Here is an 11,949-nt window from a genome sequence, read left to right as displayed (position 1 = left end):
AAAAAACACAAGAAAGGAAGACGCCAAAACTAGGATGGATAGAAGAGGCAAGTCTTTTCTTACATCATTTTATTTCTCTGATTGTTTTGCTGATGCATGTTTTCCCAAAACCCAGGATCGCATTGTACATTGTCATTGTTGGCAAAACATCCAACATTAATTGAAGTTTCAATCAATATTTAATCAATGGATCATGATTTATGATCTTAGAAAACATTTACCATTTTGGCTTACTTGCTATGGCTGTGACTGCTCTTTGAATTCTTTTCTGCAATTCCAATATTAAAAATCTCATGTACATGCATTTGATTATCTGAATCACCCCCACGATCAATAGACATGTTGCTGAATCATCAGTTTTTTGAAATCTTAGCTGATCTTTGTCTTTGAATGGACTTCTACATATAAGATCATCAGTACAACATAGATAAACATTCTTGCTTGCAAATAATGAAATTTTGACACTTTCTCCAGCATCTGTTTCTTGAGCCAAGAGAGTTAAGAAGTTTCAAACTGTATCAGCCCTGCACACTTGATTTGTCATTTCATTCTCTCAATTCTCCTGATGCAATACTTCAGCTCCTGTTGAATGTTCAACCTAGAAGGTGACAATACGATGTCTTTCCAAACTGACCCAGCTTTTGAAGCTGGGTTAGGGTGCTTGTAAAGTTCATATATGGACTTTGCATTTTCATTCAACCTACCTAACCTTTTTAAACAATCAATTTCGTCTGGATCAACCAGCAATGTCTTGTCTCTGTCTTTCCATCCTATCAACTTCACAGAAATTATGACGTCAGTATGATATATTGAATATAACATAATTGCTATAATAACCTTCTGCTGACAGGTATAGTCCTGACTCCTGAATGTCATGGCCTCCATACAAAGACCAAAGTCCATATAAGAAAGTACAAGATTGCATAAACATGTAACTCAGCTGAGCTTTTACCAAGTAAAACAACCCTAAATTATTGAGCCTTGGTTGGTTAAATGGAATTCTGCAGGTTCATATATAGGCCAGTGTTTACTTCCAAGTTTCAGTTATTAAACTCTGAAGTAAAGTTCTTATTGCTACACAATGAAAGAGGAGATATAATGGATGTACCTTAGGTTGGCCTTCCAAAGCATTGGTGCAATATAGCCTGGCATTGTCAACCAGTTGGCAGTACGCTAGAAATGCATTTGCAAATTGCTTGCTGGATTTTAATTGTGAATTCACTCTTACTGCCCTTCTACACATGATAGCTCTCCTGTTTACATGCAGAAAACCCCACTTTGATTCATCAGATACCTCAAGAGAAAACCACAATTGTTTGATAAAATTACAATTAGATACTGTAGGACCACCAAAACAAATGTAATGATCTGTAATATACCTTATGCCTCTTATAACAGCTAGATAAGCATCACATACAACTCCAACAAGCTCTATCCTGTATGGTTTTCTCTTTTTGCCTCCAACTTGCTCTGGTTCTTCATTTTCAATTCGTTCCCAGTAAATTTCCTTTACAGTTCCATCTGCATTCACCCTGTAACCAGCTCCCATACGATAACGGCGGCGGTGAACATTTCTGGCCATTGTTATTGTCTGCACAACAAATGGTTGCCAAGAGAGGGTGCCATCCATGATCACATCCCGCCCTTCATTAAGTGCTGTCACCAGGAGGGATGATGCTGCATCAGTAGATGATTGGTGCACCTGTTTGAAACAATATGTGACAGAAGTGATAAAGTGCCGCTTCAGATGAGTAACCGACTGAGGAATTGAAGAGGCAACTTCTTATCATGGGCAGCAAAGTACCTTGGCCAGATTCTGTGTCAGGTATGTTTATGTAGAATTGGGCTTGTAATGTTTATACCAGTAATTTAGCTCTAGTTTTTCTATATTGACTTTATGTTCTTAACTTTATACTGACAAAACAGAATAGGGTTTATACTGAAGCAGGTTCATTTCACAGTCGTATGTTTCACTTCTGGAACTAGGCCTATTAATTCTGTACTATTATCTTCTCTAAAATAATTTCAGTTCATGTTGTACAAAAAAAATGGAGTACTTCTGTTTATATGGGATTGGGGAAGAGGGTGGGCACAGAGGGAGAGAGTCAGTCTTCTATCTCACCAGTTCAGCAGTTTGTAGCATGTCGACATGACCTCTGGAGCTAAGGGCCCTATAGATGACATCTGATTCTTTGAAGGCATCTGCCTCAATTATGACGGCATTCCCTGCTGCTCCTGCCCAGAATGGCCTGTTCACATTCATTCACCAACAGTCAACGTTAACTCCTTGTTGCCTGTTCTATTGCTTTCCATAATTCTAAATTCTATTGTTTTTAAGACTAAGTAACAAGATTGAGATATAGTCAATATTTTTGAATTATGGCCAAAGGATTGAAATAATACCTCTTACACTTGCCATTTTAAAGTTACATACCGATTTAGCAAAATCATGTGTGGTAGTTAATTAGGAAGAGAAAAGAAGTAAGAACCCTTCCTTTTAGCAACTTCTTTATATTCCATTATCTTTTCTTATATTAAGTACTCAGTCATGGACATTATATTAACTTATCTATGAAAATCCAATGTTGATTTCACTTTTATACTTTGTTGAGAGATGCAGAAGATTCAACTGCTTTAGACTTTAGTCCTTAAACCTAGTTTTCATAGTTATCAGCGAAGGCATCATGGATAGGTCATAGAATTGGTAACAGACTGAACTTCATTAATAGTTATGACATTGCTGCTTGAAATATTGACAAAAAGAGAGTTTTGATCTTTGGCATTGGAAAAATTCAGCTGGGAATTTGAAATAGAGAATGAAATTCAACATGATGGGTTATGTACCTGCCCTTTTCCCAAGCAAGCCAGGTTTTTTTGGACAAAGTCCAAGATAACCATGACCGTTGGACTGTCTAACACATATTTGACTTTGTAAACTTAGTCTAATTATTTGATTAGATATCCAATTTTTCTTAGACTTCGGGAAAAAAAGATTGCATGTTTTGCTCGCAAGCTCCTGTTTCTTTCCCCTTGAAGTTTTAACTTCATCAATTAAAATTTACATAGGGAGAATTCTTGTCAGAACTTAATACAGAATTCTGAATCTGGGGTGACTTTTAAAATATATAGATTTTTTACTTCTTGCAGGATTTCAGACTAATCTAATAATGGTTAGGACGATAAAATGGACGATAATAATATTGTTCATACTCTTTCAGAATGTCTTGAAGCACAGTGCTCTTCCCAGCTCCCATCCCACCACCCATGAGAAGGAGGACTGGACTCCTATCGCTGTGTGCCACTGGAGCCATCACCTCAGTGCATCGTGAGTCGTCATTCATTATCATTCCCATTGCTTTCAGCTCCTCTACTAATGTAGTGAACACTCTAGCCACCTTCAAGTTCTTTGTCACTCTCTCAAATCTTTGTTCCCTATATCAAGAGGGACAAAACAAAAAATAAATTCTCATTTGTAGAAAAATAATATCCTTACAAAACCAATACTAATAAGGGCAAACGACTTGGCTCTTTATTTTTGTGGCTAGTTGGATATGACTGAATTGACACATAATTCTGACTACTTGGGATGACATTTGTAGTTAGAGAATTTGTTAGCAATTATTCAATTAAATATTTGCTGTCATTGCCATGTGCTTTTTGACTGGTTTCCTATTATCATGATTGCTTATTACATAATTTCATCATGCTTTATATAGCAATTTTCTCCATAATAGAGAGTCCAAAGCTAGACAAAGAATGTGGAGTATGGTTCTTAATTAACAAATACAGAAACCATAAAGGGAAAAAAGGACTTGCATTATCATATATTTCAAAGACTTACAATATAGCTTCTTTTTGAGTTTTCATTTAGCAACCACCTTCCATTTCCAGTTTATCTTGATATAAGCCTTTTTATGTATGTTTGAGTAGGAACTTTAATTCTCAAAGACAGAGACACCCTAACAAATGAAGCCATTTGATTGAGGGGAAAGGACCTTCAAGATGGGGGCTGCAACACCTTTTGGGGAAATTCGATGATCATATGAATTTTTATTTAGTTTCTTCTTGTATGTTACGATCTAGAATATAATCTTTTCATGTATATTTTCTTTCATTATCTGGTAACTGAATGCACAAAAACATTAGGTACAATTTGGTTGGGAAATGACAAGGGAATGGAGACTGCATTGGAACTCAACGCACCTATTATATATCTTGTTTCAATATTCTAGTTTTCATGTTTTCTAGTTTTCATGTTAGCATTCTGAATAATAAAAATAACATCATGATGATAAATAATAGCCACCTTGTTGCTGCCATGACAATTTGCTTGAGCTTCCTTTTGGGCTCAGGGTCAGAACTCAACACCTGAAATTATGTACGTAGTATATCAAGAAATAAATGCATTAGAAAACTCCAGTACTGATATATTGTAAAGTATCATAGATGATTCTAACATTTTTCTTTGATTTATAATATGCCCTTTTAAGTCATTAGATCGATCTTGGATACCTGACTAATCATAAGATCGGCTTGGCTCCAATGGAATGCAAAGTAACTAAGAGTGCACCGCTCAAACTCCTCCACAAGCTTCACGAAGAGCGAATCTGCATCCGGTTCGCTAGAAAAGAATGTATAGATATTGTCCTCACAGCCCTCAGATTTCCTAATGTACTCAGAAGCCAGCTTGCATAGCTGTGGACATTCTCTTCTATCTCTGAATCCCATTTGCCTAGCTGCATGCACCCAAGGGGGAGACCACAGAATTAAAACTAACTAGATTGAATATGCATTCATTCAAGGAGATGTATGTTATTGTCTGAGAAAGTTTCTAAGTGTCACATTAATTATTGCTCTGGAAATCAATCAATGAGAATGAGATCAATTAGTAATTACCTACATAATGGGGAAACCTTTCTAACTTTTCAACACGTCCTGAGTCTGATAATCTCAGGCGCGGAGCAAGTTTGTGATCCCTTAGCTTCCGAAAACGATAATGCATTGCAGCAGCAATGATCAACCCAATGGAAGAGGCTACCAAGATCTGTGTGAAGGTGGGTTTGCTGCTATTATCTGGAGATCAGAAGGAAAGACAAGAAAAGAGATCAGAAATAATGATGGGTACGGTGGAATAACAACATAGTGCATGCGTGCAATCAGACAAGATTTGTTCTTTGAGGCTTACCATTCTGCATGTCGACTCTTTGAAATCCAGGAAAAGTTGATGAGAAATGTTCTTTTTGATTTTTTAGTCTTGTAGCAGTGAGAAACAATCTTTTTCCATTGCCTTGCCTATGTAGCTTCTACATGCTTGTCGTTGTATTTTGTTGGAGACACTGATAAAAGTGACACGTGTAAATAGTTGGTTAACTCCTCCTCTATAGACATATGAATAATATATGGTCATGAGACATGAACATGTTTAGCCACAGAGCAGATATACCATGTTATTTCCTCTTAACAGAGATAGATGTTAACTTTGGCAAGGAGGAAAAGCAGGAATTAAAGAGATAGAGGGATGTCAGTCTGAGTGATCTGAAATAAAAAAAGAGAATAGATTAGAGAGAAGGAGATCCCTGGATTTGAATTAAACAGATGGTTGGGTTGGTTCCTTGTTTTGCGTTCTTTTCCCTCCTCCCTCTCTATTTTTAGCTTCCAAAGACCACCAGACAGACAGGCACTGGCCGGCAATACCTTCTTTTTCGTATCACTCTTGAATTGCTGCCTCTTCTTCTTTGCTACTCTCCACTCATACACGCCCACCAACTATACCCTCTCCTTTTGCCACGTCATCCACCCCTAATGACTCACCATCTCATCCCATAAATACCATAAATAATAAAATTAATTAGAAATACATCCACAAGAAAAGAGCAAGCCATATTAACCTGCTGATATTGACCAAATATGGGCGAAAGTACTGGATGTACACAACGTGGCAGCACGGGAAGTTTGTTGTGGAATTGATCAGCCCAATTAAGAAAAGCCTAGAGATAAAACAACTCAATCCTAAAGAAACGTTTTAAATTGCTTATTGTGTGGATTTATTGATGATCCTCTATGATAGAATTCTTAAAATTACAATTATTCTTTCTCTTAAGTGGTATAAATTTACTCAACTCAATATTTATAATTTCTTAAAAAAAATTCAATTTTTTCTTAATATAATATTAAGATAATGAGACAAAATCTATAAATACAAATAACAATTAAATATGAGTGGCAACTTGCATATCGAGTTTGGATTATGTCAAGGTATGTGTATAAGATTATAACATTATAATTCAACTCTAACGTCTATAAGAGGTAGTTCAATCGGTTAGGACCACGTCTAATGAAGCGATGATCACTAATTCGAATCCTCCTCACCCCTCTTATGTGGACATGTAAAAAAATAAAAATAAAATAAAAAATAAAAATTCAACTCTAACTTAACTCATTTAATTAAACGGGTCAAACTCCTCAATACTAACTTTTTAATTTTGTATTGGGTTAGTATTAAGTTTACGGGTCATGTCAAAAATTACTTTTCATTATATCGCGCACTTGTTAGCCATAAGTCGTGTCGAAGTATAAATATAAAATTATATAGGTTAACTCTATTTAATTAAATTATCATAATTCTTAACTCTAATCTTTAAATTTCGAGTTGAGTTTATATGGAATTCACGAATCATCCTAAAGTTGGTAAACAAATGTCATCATCATTCTCTTGTATGAGATGAAGAGGCTCACTGCCCACAGCCACTAGCCAAATCCAAACCAAAGCTCACAGTTCTCTCTCCAGATGATGTTCAGAACTCCACCTTCTTCTGCTGCTGTTTTGTCGTCGCCTTCTTCTTCAGGAACTGCTCCAAAAGTTAAACTTTCCTCTTTATTCACACACCCACATGAACCCAGAGCTTCCAATTCCAAATCTTCACAAAAATATTCTTACCCACGTAGACGAACTTCTTCAATTCCCGAAATTCCTCCAAAAAAGTCACTTCCCGATGTTCCTATCGAAACCCCACTTGAAAGGTTCTTGAAAGTTAACTGTAAGTCCGGTAATATCACTCTCAGTGAAGCATTGCATTTCTTTGATCACATGCTTCGTTTGCAACCAACTCCATCGATATCGTCATTCAATGATTTACTTAGTGCACTTGCTAGGAATAAGCATTATTCTAGCGTGATTTCAATTTGCAAAAGAATGAATTCAACTGGATTGTTGCCCGATTTTATTACTTTGAACATTTTGCTGAATTCCTTTTGTAATGTGAATCGGGTTTGTTACGGCTTTGCTGTTATGGGAAGTATTGTGAGGAGGGGTTGTAGTCCAAATACTGTGACCTATACATCTTTGATTAAGGGGTTGTGTAAGGAGGATAGAATTGGTGAGGCCGTCGGGTTGTTTACGAAAATGGTCAAGTTGGGTTGTAGGCCTAGTGTGATTACATACGGGACTTTGATTAGTGGGTTGTGTCGAACAGGCAATACTAGTGTTGCACTTAAGTTACATGAAGAAATGGTCAGTGGTCAATTTGGTCTGAAGTGTGAGCCTAATGTAGTTTCCTATGCTGCTATTATTGATGGGCTTTGTAAGGATGGATTGACAGATAAGGCGAAAGAACTTTTCTCGGAAATGAAGGGCAGGGGAATACTTCCGGACGTGGTTGTTTATAGCTCTCTAATACACGGTTTGTGTTATGGGGGTAAATGGGAGGAGGCTAAAAGTCTGTTACATGAGATGGTGGATCAAGGTGTCCAACCGAACGTGGTGACATTCAATCTGATGATAGATGTGCATTGCAAGGAGGGAAAGATGAAAGAAGCAAATGAGTTGTTAGAATTGATGATTCAAAGAGGTGAGGATCCTGACACGTTTACTTATAACTCATTGATGGATGGGTTCTGCTTGGTGGGTAGGCTTGATGATGCAGAGGAGCTGTTTGACTCTTTGGCAAGGAAAGGGCACGAACCTGATGTTGTAAGCTGCAATGTGTTGATCAGTGGATATTGCAAGAGTCGAAAGATAGAGGAAGCTATTAATTGTTATAGGAAAATGATTCACAGGGGAGTTAGGCCAACGGTTATAACGTTTAATGCATTATTAACTGGTCTTTTTAAGGTAGGCAAGGTTGAGGATGCAAAGAAGCTATTAGGTGAGATGGAACTTCATGATCTGGTACCAAATTTATCTACATATACAATATGCCTGGATGGGCTTTGCAAGAATGATTGTCTTCCAGAGGCAATGGAATTGTTTAACACTTTAGACAATTGTAAATTTGAACTAAGCATTGAAATTTACAACTGCCTCATTGATGGGTTGTGTAAAGCAGGGAAAATTGGAGTTGCATGGCAGATATTCTGCGGATTATCATATAAAGGTCTGGTGCCAACTGTTAGAACATATACCATCTTGATTCATGGGCTCTGTAAGGAAAAGGATTTGGAAAAGGCAAATAACTTGTTTTTTGAAATGGAAGAGAAGGGTTGTGCTCCAAATCTAGTCACATATAATGTGCTTATGCGTGGTTTCTTCCAAAATAATGAGTCAGCAAAGGTGGTTGAACTTCTTCACAAAATGGCGGAGAGAAATGTGTCACCAGATGCCTCCACATTCTCCATTGTTATAGACTTACTTTCTAAGGATGCAAAGTATCGTGAATGTCTGGATTTGCTACCAACATTTCCTGTCCAAGAGCCTGGAAGATGAGATGTTGGATGTTCACTAGTGAGTTTTACTTCGAAGTACATGGGAGAATATTCTACTCTAACCAGAAGGTACAAGATGCGAAGGCCTGTCACTGCCATTGTCCAAACTTCCTACACTGACTCTACTAAAGTTTAAAAAGACTTCAATGGCCTGTTCAGTCTAGTTAAGCTCTTGTGGGGGCAGATCAAATTGGTTACAGGTTGAAAATCGCTAACTTCTTTTGACATCAACATGTAGAGCTATACACCAGAAATTGATGATTTTTTTTTTATGGAATAAATTCTTTGCTAAAGTAACTTTCTTATTCTTTTTCTTTGTTTGAATTTTTATTTTCCGTTGTATTCTTTTGGCAATAAGTAAAATTTCTTCTGCAGTCATGGATCCTTGTTACGACTTACTAGTCTACAGTCCTATGGAAGGAGCACTTCAAGTGTGGCGGAAGAAGAGATATACATTCTCATTAGGACTTTACCTACATATATGGCGGAAGAATCGTATTTTTTTCCCGTCTAATAAACTGATTAGTGCCCAAAATGCTCGCGGGAAGTTTTAAGCACATCTGCACATATCATAGAGTTGGGTAAAAAATGAAAAAATTGCAGAGGGCTCATACGCTTTCGTGTTTGGGCACCATTTGTATGATCGGACTGTTCTTCAGAGCTATAGACAATCCCCATTCAGAGCCCAAAACGAAAGCTCATGAGAACTCCACTTTCATCTTCTTCGTTTACTGCTGCTTCTGTTGGATTGCCTCAAAAGGTGAACTTTCTTCTTTTTTCACACACCCACATGTGGCCCACAACTCCAAATACCAAATCTTCACCAAAATATCCATACCAACATAAACCCAATTCTTCACTCGCCAAAATTTCACCAAAAAGCTGGCTTCCCGATGTTCCTGAGTGGGTTGTTCTGCTTGGCAGGTAGACTCGATGATGCAAAGGAGCTGTTTCCTTCTATGGCAAGTAAAGGGCATGAACCTGATGTTGTAAGCTGCAATGTGTTGATCAATGAATTGTCATAAGGAAAATTATTCACTGGGGTGTTAGGCCAACAGTTGTAACATATAATACATTATTGACGGGTCTTTTTGCTGGCAGGTAAGTTTAATGATGCAAAGGAGCTGTTTGGTTATATAGGAAGCAAAATGTAAAGGCCTGTTGCTACAATGAGGTGGGTGATTCGCTTACTGTAATCCTAGCTCTCAATTATTTCGACCTCGCTGTGGACGGGAAGATTGCCCCGGTCATCTCATATATCTTCAACTCTGTTCCTTCCTCCTTGTCTTGAAGGGCTAGAAAAGATCACAAAACTGTCAACTTCTATGCCAACGATGTGGCAAAATGAGCTGTCTCCCGATCATCTCTTTGCTTTTATACTTGTCTATTTGGCTCGAGAGTGGAAAGGTTCCTCTCCTTAGCTTTCTTTTTTTGTTATCTTGCTTATAGAAAAAAAATATCTTTATTGGGGGTCATTGGTGCTGAGCCTCGAGGAACTCTATTTTCTTGTACTTGGATCTTATATTCTAAATAGTATGTTACAAGACCTACAGAAGAATATGGAGTTTATGCTTTCTGATCTTACTGCTTTCTCTACGGCCTAAAGTGGAATTTGGATGCTTAGATATTGCAGAAGCAAACAGCCACGTACATACATGTATAGATCTGGAAGGTATCATTCTCACAAACATGGATTGACGTTGCCAAGGAATAGAGATTAGACAAAAACTTCATAGCCATTTAAGCCCTATACTTGTTTACCTAACTACCTATATCACTTTATCCATCTCTCTCCGTCTTACACTCCCTCTCCACTGAATTTGGATCAAAAGCATCTTGTTGACTTTTTCCTGACTTTCTGGATTTAAAGTTGTTCCAATAATGACTGCATCTTGGGCCCCTCATTTGGCAGCCCCTGACGACAGTCTACCCTTGAATTCTCAACCTCAGCTTGTCTTCTGTCTGATTGGATTTGATGAATGGGGATAAGGTGCAATTAGCTGTCGAGGGTCGGATTTGAGTTGATTGTATGCGGTGGATAGGGATTAAGTGCAAGTAATTGTCCGTATTACATGCAATACGTGACAACTTGTGTGAAAGTCCGTAGGTAGGCTCTTTAGGCTACCCGAGCAGGTGGAGGACTCATCTATACTTGAATCTCTGTTTGTATTTGGTACCTAAAGACTTATCACATGGAGTCAATAGGGTTCCCAACAAAAAAAAAAAAAAAAAAAAAATTACCATTTGCCAACCTCTTGACAAAATTTGCATCACTATGCTGAGATTGACACAGCATTCTCTCTTCTTCTCTGCTACAGAAACACTTTACTAGGAGGTGCTAAAAGAGACCTAAATGATTGGATTAGTAACAGTTTCATAACCAATGCATCACATTATTTAGTCATATTAATTAAATTCTAGGAAGATAAGATCAGGTCCCTACCTCACTGGTCTAGCTTTTATGGCAAGGATTGTGACCCCCAACAAAATCTGCCTTTGAATGGATCTTCATGTTTGTCGATGCATACTTTTCTTAGTATCATTGGTGGGTAAGTCAAAAAGTAACAAATTATATGATAACCCATTTATCACTTTCATATGCAGCTGACGGCGACTTTATGGAAGTTGTTTCACTTTGGGAATTGCTCTTTATTGTAGATTGATTGACTGCTTTACGTTATTTTCCGATAAAGATTCTTTTTGACAGTAAATATAAGAGAGTTATTATAAGGCTTACCTGTTCAAATAAGCTTTGAACACTCTATTTTAGATGAACCTCATAAGAGTTCTCTCATATTTGTTAACAGTCAAATTGCTAAAGATTCATATCCGTTATTTTTTTGTCTTTATTTTTTTGACTGGTAATAACTTTGAATGTATAATAATTTGAGCTACTTTAACTCTGTGCAAATGTGAGAGAGAGAGAGAGAGAGAGAGAGAGTTTTCTGTGGCAGCTAAATTAAATATTGGATGCTGATTTTGGGGATCCAATCACCCGAAAGGAAACATGAAGAACAAAATAATTAAGTTGCCTGGGGCATGTTACAAGAAAAGCATATGATCTTCCAGAAATGGCTACTGGACTTCATTGATTTCTTTCAACCAAGTAGGTGGCACCTGCCTTGTAGTGTAAAGGACTCTAAAAGGTCTTGTTGGTAAAACAAAGAGAGTGCTGCAATGGGCATTGCTTCTTTTATTATAAAGTTTCTTATAAATTGACATTCACCTAATGGTTAATTGGTGAAATAA

At 37.3% G+C, this 11,949-nt stretch overlaps 2 protein-coding genes and 1 long non-coding RNA gene across 9 annotated transcripts; 2 read left to right on the top strand and 1 right to left on the bottom strand.

The window, feature by feature from the left end:
• Positions 1-5,718, bottom strand: LOC132164928 (calmodulin calcium-dependent NAD kinase). Of its 4 annotated transcripts, none has more exons than XM_059575448.2 (9): positions 5,444-5,718; positions 5,186-5,336; positions 4,897-5,073; positions 4,513-4,736; positions 4,307-4,368; positions 3,211-3,432; positions 2,123-2,249; positions 1,109-1,759; positions 1-777 (listed from the first exon to the last, which is right to left on the bottom strand). In XM_059575448.2, the coding sequence occupies exons 2-9, from the start codon at positions 5,193-5,195 to the stop codon at positions 541-543; spliced, it is 1,710 nt and encodes a 569-aa protein (XP_059431431.2). In that variant the 5' UTR covers positions 5,196-5,336; positions 5,444-5,718; the 3' UTR covers positions 1-540. The 4 variants fall into 4 exon arrangements, with proteins under 4 accessions (XP_059431431.2, XP_059431432.2, XP_059431433.1 ...); XM_059575450.2 differs by having other exon boundaries at positions 3-777; positions 1,109-1,253; positions 1,380-1,759; positions 5,186-5,718; XM_059575451.2 differs by having other exon boundaries at positions 5-777; positions 1,109-1,253; positions 1,380-1,702; positions 5,186-5,718.
• Positions 1,737-4,198, top strand: LOC132164931 (uncharacterized). The gene is made up of 3 exons (XR_009438464.1): positions 1,737-1,825; positions 3,219-3,325; positions 3,931-4,198. It is a non-coding gene; the product is annotated as an uncharacterized LOC132164931 (long non-coding RNA).
• A 991-nt stretch (positions 5,719-6,709) lies between the features above and the next one.
• LOC132166054 (uncharacterized) lies at positions 6,710-10,269 on the top strand. 4 transcript variants are annotated; one of them, XM_088511847.1, is made up of 4 exons: positions 6,710-8,993; positions 9,076-9,460; positions 9,625-9,689; positions 9,802-10,269. In XM_088511847.1, exon 1 carries the CDS (start codon positions 6,788-6,790, stop codon positions 8,699-8,701), a length of 1,914 nt encoding a protein of 637 aa, XP_088367973.1. In that variant the 5' UTR covers positions 6,710-6,787; the 3' UTR covers positions 8,702-8,993; positions 9,076-9,460; positions 9,625-9,689; positions 9,802-10,269. The 4 variants fall into 4 exon arrangements, with proteins under 4 accessions (XP_088367973.1, XP_088367975.1, XP_088367974.1 ...); XM_088511849.1 differs by having other exon boundaries at positions 9,076-9,689; positions 9,802-9,874; positions 9,994-10,269; XM_088511848.1 differs by having other exon boundaries at positions 6,710-8,900; positions 9,076-9,689.
• Positions 10,270-11,949: the final 1,680 nt, after the last annotated feature.

This window comes from Corylus avellana, chromosome 11 (genome assembly GCF_965113065.1).
Source record: "Corylus avellana chromosome 11, dhCorAvel1.hap1.2, whole genome shotgun sequence".
Lineage (NCBI taxonomy): Eukaryota > Viridiplantae > Streptophyta > Magnoliopsida > Fagales > Betulaceae > Corylus > Corylus avellana.
Note: the sequence above shows the minus strand (reverse complement) of the source record. Positions and strands in the feature narration are given on the sequence as shown.